This window comes from Octodon degus, unplaced genomic scaffold (genome assembly GCF_000260255.1).
Source record: "Octodon degus isolate 3935 unplaced genomic scaffold, OctDeg1.0 scaffold00156, whole genome shotgun sequence".
NCBI lineage: Eukaryota > Metazoa > Chordata > Mammalia > Rodentia > Octodontidae > Octodon > Octodon degus.
Genome location: NW_004524732.1, coordinates 5,283,064 through 5,297,525, shown reverse-complemented (window position 1 = coordinate 5,297,525; position 14,462 = coordinate 5,283,064). Strand labels below are relative to the sequence as shown.

The 14,462-nt window shown below is 49.1% G+C and overlaps 1 protein-coding gene across 7 annotated transcripts in view; it reads right to left on the bottom strand.

Moving 5' to 3' along the window:
- Nucleotides 1-14,425, bottom strand: part of LOC101586851 (NADH-cytochrome b5 reductase-like) — a 29,801-nt gene extending 15,376 nt beyond the window's left edge. For 3 of the 7 annotated variants that reach the window (XM_023702657.1, XM_023702656.1, XM_023702653.1), the window contains exons 1-6: nt 14,332-14,425; nt 13,809-13,919; nt 12,913-13,199; nt 10,453-10,601; nt 7,890-7,977; nt 3,966-4,070 (exon numbers count right to left, since the gene is read on the bottom strand). In XM_023702657.1, coding sequence (XP_023558425.1) covers nt 3,966-4,070; nt 7,890-7,977; nt 10,453-10,601; nt 12,913-13,101 — 531 coding nt within the window. In that variant the 5' untranslated portion in view covers nt 13,102-13,199; nt 13,809-13,919; nt 14,332-14,425. Of the gene's footprint in view, nt 1-3,965; nt 4,071-7,889; nt 7,978-10,452; nt 10,602-12,198; nt 12,315-12,912; nt 13,200-13,808; nt 13,920-14,331 lie in introns of those variants that run through there. The other 4 variants (XM_023702654.1, XM_004642556.2, XM_023702655.1 and 1 more) reach the window with 4 other exon arrangements.
- Nucleotides 14,426-14,462: the final 37 nt, after the last annotated feature.

The window sequence follows — 14,462 nt, the reverse complement described above, 5'->3', positions numbered from 1 at the left end:
CCTCCTGCTGCTGTGGAACTCACCACTTCCCAAGACAGCTCGCTGCATGGTGGGCTGACTGCCCTTGCTGGGTATTCCCACCCCAGAGCAGAAATCTGCTCCCATGAAAGCCTTGCCACCCTCAGCTCCATTCCATCACTGCTCTCCAAGCTGCTTCCTCCACACCTGGAGAGACTTCAGGCCACACCTTGGACCTTCTGAGCCTGCTCTCTTCTAGAAGAAATGAGATAATACACACAAATGCCCAAAGAGCCATGCAACAGAAGTGAGGGCCAGCACCATCACCTCCTTTCCCCTGAAGCCACTGCCTGGCTCTGGGCCTCCTAAGGAGTAAGACGTTTTAGGTCAGTGTCTTAAAGGCTACCTGACCCATTCAGACAGGTATTCTCTCCCATTCTAAAGATTAGGCCTTTGTATATAGAATCCCCAACTTTATGACATTGGCAAGTTCTTTCCCCAATCAGAACCTGATTCTTCATTGATTAAAAAAGAAGAGAAAGTAATACTAAGACCTCCCTGTAAGAGCACCTGTTCAGAACTGGCATGATGATTGTATGCAATGACAAGTCTGGCGTGGAGACTAAGCCAGAGACTGCCTCCGGCTGCTGTCCTGTGCTAGCGCTTCCTCTAGCCTCAGGGCTCCTGCCTGCCTCCGAGTTCTTCCTTTCATCCCTCCAGGCGTGGGAAGCCTTGCTGAGTCAGGGGCAGAGAGGGTCTTCCTGCTGCGCCCCCAGCTGCCTGCACCTCCCCTGGCGCAGCACGGCACCCTGCAGTGTGTGTCCGCATGCCTCTCTTCCCTGTCAGGTGTCTGGATCCTCATCTGGCTCATCCCTGGTCATGAACACTTAGATGCCTGCGTGCCACCCTCGAGCCAGCTGTTGATAACAGAGGCAGCTGCAGAGGAGCAAGCAGGGTCAGCAAAGGGCAGGAGCATCCGGGTGTCCTCGTGGGAACACAGCCAAGCTCTGGACAAAGCATCAGTAGACCATCTCTGCCCCCTTCCCTCTGGACTCTATGAAATTTTCTAAATGAGAATTTGGGGCTTTAGTGTGTTTTCTAGATGCAAAGCAACAACCACAAGGCATCAGGAGGCTCCCTTCAGAAAAGGTGGCCAAGATGACTTTCATTCAGCTTTTGCTCTTGGCCAGGAGGAGACAGGAACAATTCCCACGCCCTGCCCTAAAAGCCCTGGGGACACAGAGGGGTACTCAGTTAACTACATGTAAAGCTCTTCACACATAAGCAGCTGAGCACGCTTATGAGAACCAAGCGAGCCGCCCCACGGCAGGCACGAGGGGCTGGTGAGATGGCTCAGTGGTCTAAAGCACCTACTTAGAACAAGCTTAGCAAAGCAGAGGGACCGCGATTCAATCCCCCAGCACCACATGCCAGCGAGCACCACCCCCTGGTGGGCTGAGCTGGCCACACACACACACACACACACACACACATAAATAAATAACATTTTTTTTTAAAAAAAATGCAAGGCTGAGCCATACTCTTGGCTTGGGAGACTGAGGCAAGAAGATGGCCCCAAATTTGAGGCCAGAAAGGAGTACATAGTTCAAGGCCAGCCTGAACTAAATAGGGAGACCTTGTTTCAAAAACAAAAAACAAATAAACAAAAAACATTTTTACAGCACACAATATTTGTCATATCTAAATCTTGGCAACAACCCAAATACCCATCAACTGAGGAATGAATTAAAAAAAGATGTGGTAGTGGCTGGGTGTGGTGGCACAGGCTTATAATCCCATGAGGCTGAATCAGGAGGACTGAGGTGAGTCTGAGGCCAGCCTGAGCTACAAAGTGAGTTCAAGGCCAATCTGAATTGCATAGTGAGACCCTGTTTCAAAAAGACAAAAAAAAAAAGAGAGAGAGAGAGAGAGAGAGAGAGAGAGAGAGAGAGAGAAAAGAAAGAAAAGGGTGGTTTATGCAATGGAGTATTACTATTAAAAGATAAACTCGAGGCTTTTATAGGCAAATGGATGCAACCAGAAACCATACTCATAAGTGAAATAAACCAGGGCCACATGTGTAAATATCGTATCATGTCCTAGTGTAAGAACCTGAAAGTAAATACAATCTAAAGGGTACAATACTGTGGAAAGGAAACTGCTCAACGGGAAGGTACAACTGGGATGAGGGAAGGGAGAAAAGAAAAAAGAAAGGGGGAAAAATATATATATATATATATATATATATATATATATATATATGTACACACAGGATAGCAAGAACAACTGTACTTCTGATTTCTACCACTCTATTGAAAGGAACAGTTAATGCTTACATTTTTTTCTTTTTAATTCTTTTGACCAATTTTGCATGCTTATATCTGGTAATCTGAACAACTAAGACAACAATATACAATATATACAATATAATAAACATTGTTGAGCTCTTATCATCTTTAGTGGAATTCTGTATCATTTCTAATTTTTAAGTTATTTTTTATTATTTAAAAAAACTAAAAAATCTCAAAACAACAGAATAGCGGGGCTGAGCACAGTACTAGAATACTGCAGAACACAAACACACATGTACTGCGTGCTGTGTAAAGTGGGGAGAAGCAGCTGAGCATGCTTATGAGAACCAAGCGAGCTGCCCCATGGCAGGCATGAGGGCTGGAACCCACACGCAGCAGGGGCCACTTGTGGACCTGACATTCTTGGTACTTACAGTGCTGGGGTTGTACCCAGGGCCACCAAGCCACACCCCAGGCCTGACAATTTTATTATACAGACAACACATGTGTGTGTGTGTGTGTGTGTGTGCGTGCGTGCGTGCGTGCGTGTGAGAAAGAGAGTTTGCATAAATACTCATACACAGTAGAGGATTTAGAAGGATGCACGCCACGGTAGTAAGACTGCCACGTCTGGGGAGAGGGCCTGCAGGCGTTTTCTCCTTTTTGTCTCTATCAGACTGGGGGATGGGTAATAAACATGTCCTGCATTCATAATCAGGAAAGAAATCAATAAACGCTGTTTTAAAATTAAACAAAAAGAATGGAGAGGCAAGCCTGATCCACTGTTTTTCATTTTGCTTTGTTTTCCTAATTATAAAGGTAAGAGGTGCTCCCTGCAGGTAACTTGGAAAGTACAAAGTACAAAGAAAATAAAAATCTCCCAGAATTCTACCACCTGCCACCTAGAGCTGCTGACATTTCGATGCATTACCCTCTTATGGGTTTTTTTGCAATTAGTTTACAAACCTGTTGTATATTTAGTTTTGTATGTGGTACTTGCCACTTGGTTGTGTAGCCTAGGTAAGCATAGAAAAGAATTTATAGTTTTAAAATCCAGGATAGCATCCTGTCAGGTACCTGTAACCCTGACTCCCTCTTCCCCCTGTTGTTGGATATTCAGTTGTCTCCTGTATTTGCCGCTTTAAGTACAGATGCCATGGCATGCAAAAGAGTTGGGATTTTGGATTCTTTCTGTAGACAGACTTCTAGAAATGAATTACTGGGGCAAAGGATTTAAAGACTCTTAGGACTCTTGGTACATACTGCCAAACTGCTTTCCATTAGATATGCACCAACGGATGAGAAATCCTTTCTCAGAAAGTTACTGGAAGGATTTGTCCATGCCAGGAAGATGAGGACAACAGCCTTCTGAGCTGGGAGCAGTGGGCTCTTCTGAAGGGAGCCAGGGGCTGCACTGAGTGTCGTGGGTAGAATGTACAACTGAAGCAGTATCTGAGCACCACAGGTATTAGGGTCCCAAACACCAAGTGCACAAGTCTGGTTTCCCAAGCAATGGGCAGCCATGAATAGTCCTGAAACGTGGCAGGCAGTTTTTTAGTGCCTATTCTGTCTTCTCCTATGTCCAATCTCAAGGATCCTCTTGGGACTGACTTTACCCTCAAGACTGGCAGTGAGATTCTATGTTCTGGAACATGTCAATCACAGCCCTGCAGAAAAGCTAGGGACCTCCTCAGCATTTAGGGAGCTGGCACTCACCTGGTTTGGTTTATAGAAGAAGTCTCCGAAAGGTCCTCGCCAGAAAGCTGTGTCTCCAGCTCTCCAGGACTTGATATACTGGGACATCAGCCCCATCTGGTAGCACTGGAGGCAAAGGGAGTGGGAGCTCAGTGGGACAGGCACGCACTACCCCCCCTCCCCGGCCATGCATGGAGTGAGCTCTTCCTGCCTGCTGAGGGTTTACATGTGTGATCCTGCATGCTGGTCCTCTGATCTTGCATGTTGGTACTGTCCTCTTAAATTTCAGCCTAGAAGCTTACTCACATGGTACATGGCCAGGCTGGGTGGCAAACCCATAAGACTGAGGCCTTCAACAGAGCTCTGGAGCCCAAAGGCCTGCAGGTGATGACCAGAGGTAACACACTTGGGCTCAGGGAGGGCGGGAAGTGATACACCGATGAGGGAATGCTCTCCTGAGGGGGAGCCACTCTGCAGGGTCCAGTCCTTCCTTGGGAGGGTGATGCTACCAAACCTTTTAATTTTCTTCTTTTTTCTTTTTTGGAACTGGGGATTGAACTCAGGACCTTGTGCTTGCCAGGGAAGCGCTTATTCCACTGAGCCATCTCCCCAGCCCCACCTTTCTAATTTTCTAGGAGGAGCAGGAAGTCTGTATTTTTACTTGCAAACCCCACCCCCACTTAGGCTCTTTTTGAGATAGGGTCATGAGGTACAATTCAGGCTGGCTTTGAATTCACTCTGTAGTCCAGGCTGGCCTTGAAGTCATGGTCATTTTTCTGCCTCAGTTTCCCAAGTGCTGGGATTATAGGCATGTACCACCACCCCAGGCTAAAATCTCTCATTTTTAAGTGTCAGGAATTAATCACAATTTTTTTTAATTAAAAAAAATTAAGGGCTGGCCAAATAGCTCAGAGGATTGAAGCGCCTGCTTAGGCAGATACAGCAGCCAGGGCTGGACCTCTGGCATGCCATGCTGACCCTGGCCCTTGGGCGTGCTGAGGGTGATTGAGACTGGGCATGGTGATGCACACCTGTAATCCCAGCTTGTGCAAGTCTGATCTATGTAGTGAGACCCTGTAGACACTAACACACACACACACACACACACACACACACACACACACACACTAAAGCCACTGTGCAGGTGAAAAACAAGTACTGTATTTGTGTGCTAGGTACAGCCTGACCAATCTACTGGCTGAATAAGGGTGTGGAAGGGGTTTCTCTGTGGGTGTGAGCAGATGACACCACCTAGGTGCCTGCCTGTTCTGTGCCTGGTACTCTGCTAGGACTGTGGGGGAAACAGCTCCATGAAGGAAGCCGTTGTCTGAAACCTGGAAAGGACTGAATGCCTGAATGAATGGACAAATGAGCCAATTAACCCAGATCCAGGTCCTGTTATGTCTCAGATACACACAAAGGAGACACCACCCAGCACCTTGGGCAGGACAAAATGTGGGAAGAGCCTGGAGGAAGGTGCAGTCCCAGAGGTGTGAGCTGGACTGTGAAGGATGGGCAAGATGGCATTCCGAGCTGGGGCATAGGAGCTGAGCACTGAGGACACTGAGCATCAGGTTGGCATGCTTAGGGTTAGGATAGGCCCACCTGGGAGAAGCGGGTGGCCACAGCAGGCTGGAGAAGGGGGAAGCACTGAAGACAGGGTTTATGGAATGCAGGCTAAAGGAAAGAATAGACTTAGGCTAGGCATGGTACAGTACACCTGTAATCCCTGCACTTGGGAGGCTGAGGCAGGAGGATCAACAGAAGTTCGAGGCCAGCCTGGGCTACAAAGTGAGTTCAAAGCTAGCCTCAACTGCATAGTGAGACCCTGTCCTAAAAAAGAGTAATAGATACTAAATAAAGCATAGGTTTTGGTCTCCAGAACTGCTTTTGAGCACACACAGCCACCTGATACCATCCCTGACTTCCATAGCACCGTGTGTGTGTGTGTGTGTGTGCACGTGCGTGTGTGTGTGTGTGTCTGTGTGTTGCTGGGGAGAATGTCAGGTAAATGCACTACCACTGGGCTGTACCATATCAGCTGAGGACTCAGCTTTGCTCCTGCCTTGCTGGAGGCTGTGTGCCTCTGAGCATTCTGAGTTCTGACCCCAGACCAGAGGAGGCACAGCCAGCCAGGGCCACAAGGTTCTACAGCACAGACACCACCACGAAGAAGGGGAGAATTCTTTGTTCTCCAACAGTCACACAGAGCCTGGCTGGAGCAAATGCTCAACACACACTAGTAAACTACAACTGACTAGCTCGGTAATGTCTGTCCTTTCACCTGTGACCATATGGTCCAAGGGCCCTTCAAGATTCCGTTTCTTCATCTGTAAAATGGGGATAATATGATCTATTTGAGGTTATGAGGTCGACAAAACAGTGAGAACGAAGAGCCAGAAGCAGTGATCAGGGGCCAGCAGGTCCCTAGGAAGCGGCAGCACTCTCTCCTTTCTATTTGGGAAGGTAAACCCACACACCCTGCAGCTTTCCCAATTTGCAAAGGCATTTTCAGCTCTTCCCAGGCAGCAGCTTAGGGATAATGAGGGCTTCCCGCAAACGAAGGAGAAAACCAGCCTTGCAGCTGGGAGGGATCCAGCTGCTCCAGAGAACTGTCTCCAGGCTTATCCTCGACAGAAACACACCCCGACAAGCAGCGCGGGGGAAGCGGGCCATTTGGAGAGGATTTGCGGAATCTCCCAGACAAACATCAGTGTGCAGAAGGGATCCCATCCAGGCTTATGTGTGAGGGAATAAACACTCATGCTGCTGGCAGGCAGGAGGGAAGGCAGAGCCCGGCACAGCATGGGAGTCTGGAGTCAGGGGCCAGGGCCTGCCCACCGCAGCACTTCTTTGGAGCTGTGGACCTTGGTCCTCTGGGGTCTCAGCTTGTGGTCAGTGAAACGGCATGACAACACATGACAATGCAGGTCTCACAGGGGAGGGTGGGAGGAGAGCTCTCTTCCAGTCCTCCTGTTGCCAGAGACTCCCCTGGGAAACAATGGTCTAGAGCTATGCCCTAGGTTGACCCACATCAAACTGCTATTTCTGCAAGTAAGAAATGTTGGAGCATCAGCAGTTCAGTAGCAGCCGACCTAGTTACGGTCTCCAAATCAGGGACCTCCGTGACTCCTCAGGCATGTGCTGCCTTGTCCTCGGCTCTCACAGGCATTTTGTACTCAATCCACTTTGCTCATCTCATCTCGGCTGCTGCCTTATAGCCAGCCTCTCCTCCTGTCACCTGGATAAGGTACAATTCCCAGACCTGTTCTGTATTACCCCTCCCTGTATCTGTCCCTTCAGCCTGCAATGCCGTCTCCTGCCCCACCAATCAGTACTTCAAGGCCAGCCTCCAGCAGCCCTGGCCACCTCTCACTCCATGAGGCCCTGATGCTCCACTGGTGTCCCATTTTCTCCGAGTGCTCGCTTCCCTTCTGCTCTGGGGAGATGCACCGATTTCCCCAAATGAGCCTCGCTAGCTACGGTCTATGCTGGCCTCAGCCCACTGAGCTTCCTCCCCACATTCTCGGTCTTCTCTGCCCCTTGCACTCACAGCTGTGGCCGGGAGGCCTGGCCTGCCTTCCTCCCATTCCCTGCAGCCCCAAGCTGGGCGTGGCCTCCTGTCATGCTGTATTGTGGTCACTGTCCTGGGTAGGTTCCTGCAGGGTAGGCACAGGGTCTGACTTGCCTCTGGCCTCTGGCACTCAGCACACAGAAGGTGCAGGAGCTTGGCCTCCTCCCATACCTGGCCTGGAGCTCACTGTGCAGTAAGTAATAGGCGCCCTGGTAAGGTAGTGCCCCCTATCCTTCACCTGGCCCCACTGCTCCTTCAGGCCAGCTTCCTCCCTCAAAAACCCCAGGCTGGAAATTGCTCCATCCCAAAAGAGCTGGCAAGGGCGGCATTGGGCACTGCATCACACAGTATCCCCACAAGTGCCAACTCACCTTAATTAGAACTTCAAAGTATCCTTCTGCATTGGCAGGGCTGATGGGAGTATAGGCTCTCTGGATTTCTAAGTCTTCCACTATCCCTCTAGGAAAGAGAAACATACTGTCAGCTAGTCACTCGACAAACCCTCATTCAGCACTTCCTGTCAGGCTGATAAAAGTAAACATGAAGTCCAGTCAACCCTAAAGGACCTCACTGAGGGGCTGGTGAGGTGCTGCAGAAGAGCACTCAGCACTGCCACACATAGCTTAGGAGACCCAGACAGGTCCTTTACTGTCTCAGCAGCACCCACTGCAAAATGGAAACAGCTCTCTATGTCCTGATTGTGTGGCCCCACTGGGAATCACAGGAGGAAGTGCTGCCAAATGTACAATGGGCTGAGGGTCCAGCTCAGTGGAAGAAGACTTATGTAGTATGTGCAGCCTTGACACAGAAGAAGAAAAAAACAAAAGCAACCCAACAAAGGAATAAACCAGGAGGTGAATTGACAATGTGAAGTATCTTGGGGTTTTTCCTGACCTCAACTATAGAGTGGTAAAGATTTATGCCACACTTACTGCCACATTCAGGAGAAGCAGACCTGGAGGACCCTAAAGTGGCCCTTGTCCAAAGCCCTATCCCCTGTACAAGTCCTCTCCACAGTGTCAAGTGAGGTGGGTCAGGACGAGTAACAGTAACAGCTGTGCACATCAAGGGCCCACTACACATCAAGCATACTGTTTGTGTTATCTAATTTTATTCAAATGACAGTGCAAATGCAGAATCTGGTGACAGACATTAGAAAAGTTACTAGATGCAGGGCCGGGGTTCGATCCCTGGGCCTGCCGTGCTGGCCCTGCCCCCAGGGTGCGTTGTGCCTGTAATCCCAGCTCTTGGGACGCTGTAAATGGGCAGATCACTATGAGTCCAATCTAGTAGTGAGACCCCATGAACACCCTGTAGACCCTTCCCTTAAACAAACAAACAAAAATTTTATATATATATATATATTTAGTTAGAATTTCCTACTGACTGAGCTGGGCTCTGGAAGCATGCAAGTTCTCCACTCTCAAGTCCTAGGCAGGAAAACACACATCATTCAGGCATGCAGAGAGCAAGCAGGCCTCATCCCAGTGCACCAGCAGCAGGGCGGCTGGGCAGAGAACCTTAGTAAATTCTCATGAAACAAATAAGGAAACGAGGAACAGAACAGAGGACATGGCTTAGATGCAAAGAGCACTGACACTGGCTGCCACAGAAGGTAAACTGACAGGTTTCAGAGGAAGTGGTCACCTATAAAACCTCAGGGACCTCCTGGAGTTGCATATGGTAGGATCAGGTGCTGATACATGCAAGTGGGGACAGGAAGGGCAGTGATTTCTGGGAGAGGGAATGGTTTGCCAAAGTTTAATAGTGAACTACTGCGGGTAAGTCGGGACCTGGGGAGCAAACCATGAGGCTGAGATGAGGGGCAGAGGGGAGGGAGTCCCAATAGAAACACTGTGTTCTAGAAGGCAGGGGAATGAGGAGTTAGATGCTCAGATATGTGCATGTTACGAATATCACCAATGTGGCAGAGAGGATGGAAGACAGGACCTCATCTAGAAGCAGGGGTTCTGGCCATCCCTAGTTCATGGCTGGAGTGTTCCACAGGCAGGGACCCACTCTGTAGCTCCCCCTACCCCCTGAAACAGTGAAATCCAAGGACAGCCATGACACAGGTCAGGAGCTGGAAATGAGCGTCAGGGGCTACTGTGAGGCAAAAAGCCACTCTCTTCTGGGTCCCCTCATGTTTCTGGCCATTCTTGCCATCTCCTTCACTGGTGGCTCCTCCTGCCAATCCTACAAATGTCAGGGTTTCCTCTTTTCACACACATGTGCTCCCAAATGCCACTAGCTCTGTGCTGACCACTCCCAAAGCCTCAGACCCACCTGCCCGGCAGGTGCTGTACCCAGACATCCCAAAGGCTCCATCCCTGAGAAGGGGGCGGGGTGGGATCAGGAGAGAAGCAGAGTACAGAAACAGGCCAGGAGGAACCTCAGAGACATGGCAGGAGCCAGGCTGTCTGGGTTTGAAACCTGGCTCCATGACTTATTAAGAATATGATTTTGGCCAAGTTGGTTGTTCTCAGTGACAGCATTCTTTCTATCAATGGGTGCTAACTGGATTAGGTTAAAACCACAGGCTCTAGAGAGCCAAAGTGCTCATCTTCAAATTCTGGCTCTACCATTTCCTAACTGTATAACCGTGGGCAGGCTCCCGAACTCCTCTGAGTTCAGTTTCCACTGATGGATGATAAGACAATGGCCCTTAGCTCCTAGAGCCTTGTGAGGCTCACACAATCATGGATAGAGGTGCACAGAACTGTGCCTTGCCTGTTAAATGCTAGTAAAGTGCTCAATGTTTTGAAAATATACCAGCTAGCTCCATCCCGCAAACCCATCGAGTCACACATAACTATTTCTATTTTGAAGATGAAAAATGGAGCCTGAAGGGAGGCCAAGCAGGTTGCCCTGGGTCATTTAGCTACTCGACAGCAAAGCAGGGCAGTGAAGCTTCAGTGCCCACTGCCCATATACCGTAGGACAAGGTGCTGCCCGGGCCGCAGGCTGAGCTGGCTGTTCCCAGGCAGAGCAAACCGGACACAGTAGGTGTCATTAGTGAGTTTGTTCACAGCGCTGATGCGGAAGGCCACGAAGTTCTCTGGGTTCAGTTTGGAGGGGCAGTTCTGCAAAGGAAAAGACCTGGCGGGAGGCCGAGCTCAAGGGGACATGCACCCTCACTAGTGTCCTATGAGGGCTGGCTCAGCTGGTAAGATCTCTGTGTGTAATAGACTGTAGCTCCAACTTACTCCCTGGGATCCAAGCCAGGGCACTGTTCCCTCACTCTACCCAGCTCCTAAGCCTTCTGCAGCTCCTCTCGGCCCCAGAATCAAGCACAGGATTTTCAGCCTACTCTCAAGGGCCCAGTGGATGGGCTGCAAGCCTCATTTTGTTTCTCATACATGTGACGCCTGGTATCTCCAAGGACACCTGCTGTCTCTACCTCTGGGCCTTCACTGCTCAAGATGAGCTCTCCATCCAGGACACTCACCTCTGCTGTATGAAAGACCCACTCACCCTGCCCAAGTGTTAAACCCCAGACCAGCACTGTTGGGAAAATGTTGGGCCTTTCAAGATGATGAAATCTAATACCTTTATTTCATATGAGGAAACTGAGGCTGAGCAGTAGCCTTACTTGGCCAAAGTCACGCTGCAAGCAGGGACCCAAATTTATGAGTCTTAGCCCACTGATCTTACTGATCCGCCCCCTCCCCACCCCTCCTCTGTGGACCTTCTCTGAATGCTATGGCTCACTAGGTGCTCTCCTAGAAAATGTCCACACCCACAGGACTCCCCTTGTCAGGCCAGGGTGGGGTGTTGCCTCTGGAGCCCTGTTACAGCTGTAGCCAGATGTTCCCCCAAAGCCTCATGCAGTCATGGATGGGGCTTTTCAGAGGTGGATAGCTCTAGGGTATGTGATACTGGGATGAGGGGTGCCCTACTCTGGGTGTAGGTGGCATCTCCCAAAGGGTGGATACCTGGATGAAATATAAAGGCAAGCCTGGCTGCTACTGCTGCTTCACTACTGCTGCCTTCTGCCCACCGTGGACTGATTCTCCTCTGTGATGCCCCTCTGCTATACCACCCAGCCTGGGAGCCAGCTGACTATGGACTGGAGCCTCTACAAACTGATATAGACCTTTCCTCTTTTAACTTTGGGTATGGGGTATTTGTCTGAGCAATGAGAAAAGTAACGAAGACAAACCCCAACTACTCATAGTAGTGTCAATAGTGTCACAAAACCAAGAGAAACTGCCTCTATGACGCCAGTTCCCACACCACACTCCTCACACAGGCTGAGGTGAGCTGTTCATCAGCAGCCAGAGCACCTGGGCACTCTCTGTCATAGCTGCCACAGCTGCCAAGAGCACTGCACTGGGAGTCAGGAGTGCCAGGTTACCCCCAGCTGAGCTGTTGGCCACCCATGAAGACTCATGCAGGTCACCTGATCTTCTGGGTTTCAGTTTCCTCATCTACAGAAAAAGGGTACTCGTTCCTGATAAATGGGTGGAATTATCATAAGGGTAGGATGAGGTAATAGAAAAACATTTTATAAAGTGTAAAATGCCATCAAAATACAATTGTTTTCAATTATTCATTAAAAATATTAGATTAAATATGCTATTTAATGTGCTTAGGAATCATATATGTAAGAATAACTACATTTTGGTGCAGTTCAGGCCAAACTATGACAGCTAAAAAGTAACAATGGGATCAGGATACATTAACAGTGGCAGTAATAGAAAATGTCTGTACTCCACTGTGGTCAGAAGGGTCAAGGACCATAGCAACTCCACTCAGGGCAGGAGACCAGGATGGGAACAGATGCAGAACTAGACCTGTGCACAGTGTCAGAGGAATGGGCCCTCAGTTTCCCAAACTATAGAATATGAAGCTGAACTTTCTAGTGTCAGATATATATATAACTGTAATTTGTGAACCCTCTTAAACACTACAATGAAGGTTTAAATCACCTGGTCCAGGTGATAAAGTCCTTTGGAGTTCAGAAAGGGAAACAAAAACTCAGTAAGGAGCAAAGAGGTAGAAATAACAATGCACTCTAGTTAACTAGTATGTACTATTGGCTTATTTGTTCCATGAGGCAAATACCATGTCTCAGTTCTTCAAGAGCTCATAGGGCCTCATGTATGATGGCTACTCAGTAGATATTTGTTAAGTGACATAAATGTCAGGCTTATGTCATACACCACAAATGTTTAACTCCCTTTTACAGATGGAGAAATTTAGGCACAGGGAGGTTAAGAGACTTTGCTTCCAATCACATCACTAAGAAATAAGTCTGTTTTAGGCCTGGACTTTGATGCTGGGGCTGTGTGCTGCCAGTATGGGCTTTCTTTTTTCTGGAGTCCAGGGAAAGCTTCCAGGCCAGGTAAGTGCTGCCCTCAAAGCCTCTAGTCTAAGATGCAGCCTCCTTACCTGTGACTGTTTCCCACTCAGCAGGCTTCTGTCATTACTAGCACGGGCTGTCTCCCACCTTGCCAGATCTCGGTGGTAGAGGTCAAACACACAGGGTGAGCAGCCACTGCCACAGCACTGGGACGGCAAGGGCTCCACAGGCCGCAGCTGCAGCCAGGCTTCCTCAGCATCTTCCTCTCTCTCGGCCATAGTCAATGGGTCTGGGGCAGTCTGGGAGAGACAACTGTGTGCTCTTCCCAGGGCAGGTCAGGCTCTGTGAAGCCTTGGGCCCAGGTCCTCATCCCTTGCTGGTGTATGAGAAGGAAAACATAGGGGTTAGGCTGTTGTCTCCTCTATTTCTCACATTTTCCCCAAGGTGTGCAGGTGTTAGGCTCTGTGTAAACCCTGGGACAAGAATAGGTCAACCATGGAATCTAGTGTCTGATTGGGTGTGCATACTACTTATAACCACTGGTTTCCTTTGTATGAAACAAATCTTCAAAGCAGAGAAAAGTGTTTGGCTTCAGAAAACCTGGTCCTACTGCACAGGAACTCTATGACTTCAGAAAAGTTTAGTAGGCTGGGACCTTTATGTAGACTTGGAAAATATCTCATTCTTTCTCAGTATTTCCCCGCTGAACCCAGCCCCATATATGGACAGCTCCCAGCTACTGGTGAGTGTTCATTCACTCTACAGATACGGTCTTTGAGGGCTACTGATGTTGGTCAGTGGTAGAGCATTTGCCTAGCACATGAGAGGACTTTGGTTTGATCTCCAATGCTGCAAAACAAATGAACAAAAAACAACCAAAAAAGAAACTTCTAAACAAATATGGTCTGGGAGCCAGCATGACTAGCATGGCCCAATTTGAAAGACATGATCCACGCTTTCTCTCCATCACTGTTTTAGTTTTTACCAGGTGTCATCTTCAAGTCCCATTCTGACAGATGTCAACTGTGCCTGGCTGGCTGCCTCTCTCAGTCTCCAGACCTTGGCTGAAAGCTCAATGTCTGCACTCACGGCGAGTCTTTAAACAAAATCAAAATGGAAAACGTATAGTATGACAGCGTTAACTAGAGAAAAGTATCCAGAGAGAAGAGACAGGAAGTGTGTACTGTGATCGTTGTCTGTCTGGGTACTCTCCACGTCTCCCACTAAACTCTAATCTCTACACGTCACACGTTGTATTAATCCACATTGTATTTATCATAAAAACACCCACACAGGGTTAAGCGGATGGTGAGGAAACTACCCAAGCACCCAATATGAGCTGGGCGCTGCACGGGGCGTCAGCATAGGCACTGTACTACTTTATTTTCACAGTAAGGGGCACTGGGGTCTTGCTCAAGTTTAATGCCTTGCAAGCCGTGAAGCATTCTGAGATTAGCGGTGGAGTCTGGCGCTCTTCTCCCGCCCGCGGCCCTGCAGCGACCACTCACCTAAACTCCACAAATTCTTTCCTTCGAGGAATCCTCCAGAGCTCCTTCCGTACCCAGCCCCCGGAAAGGTGAGCGCGTACAGCGGACCTCACCTATAACGAAAGTCGAACGGCTTGGGGGTGGAGACAAGG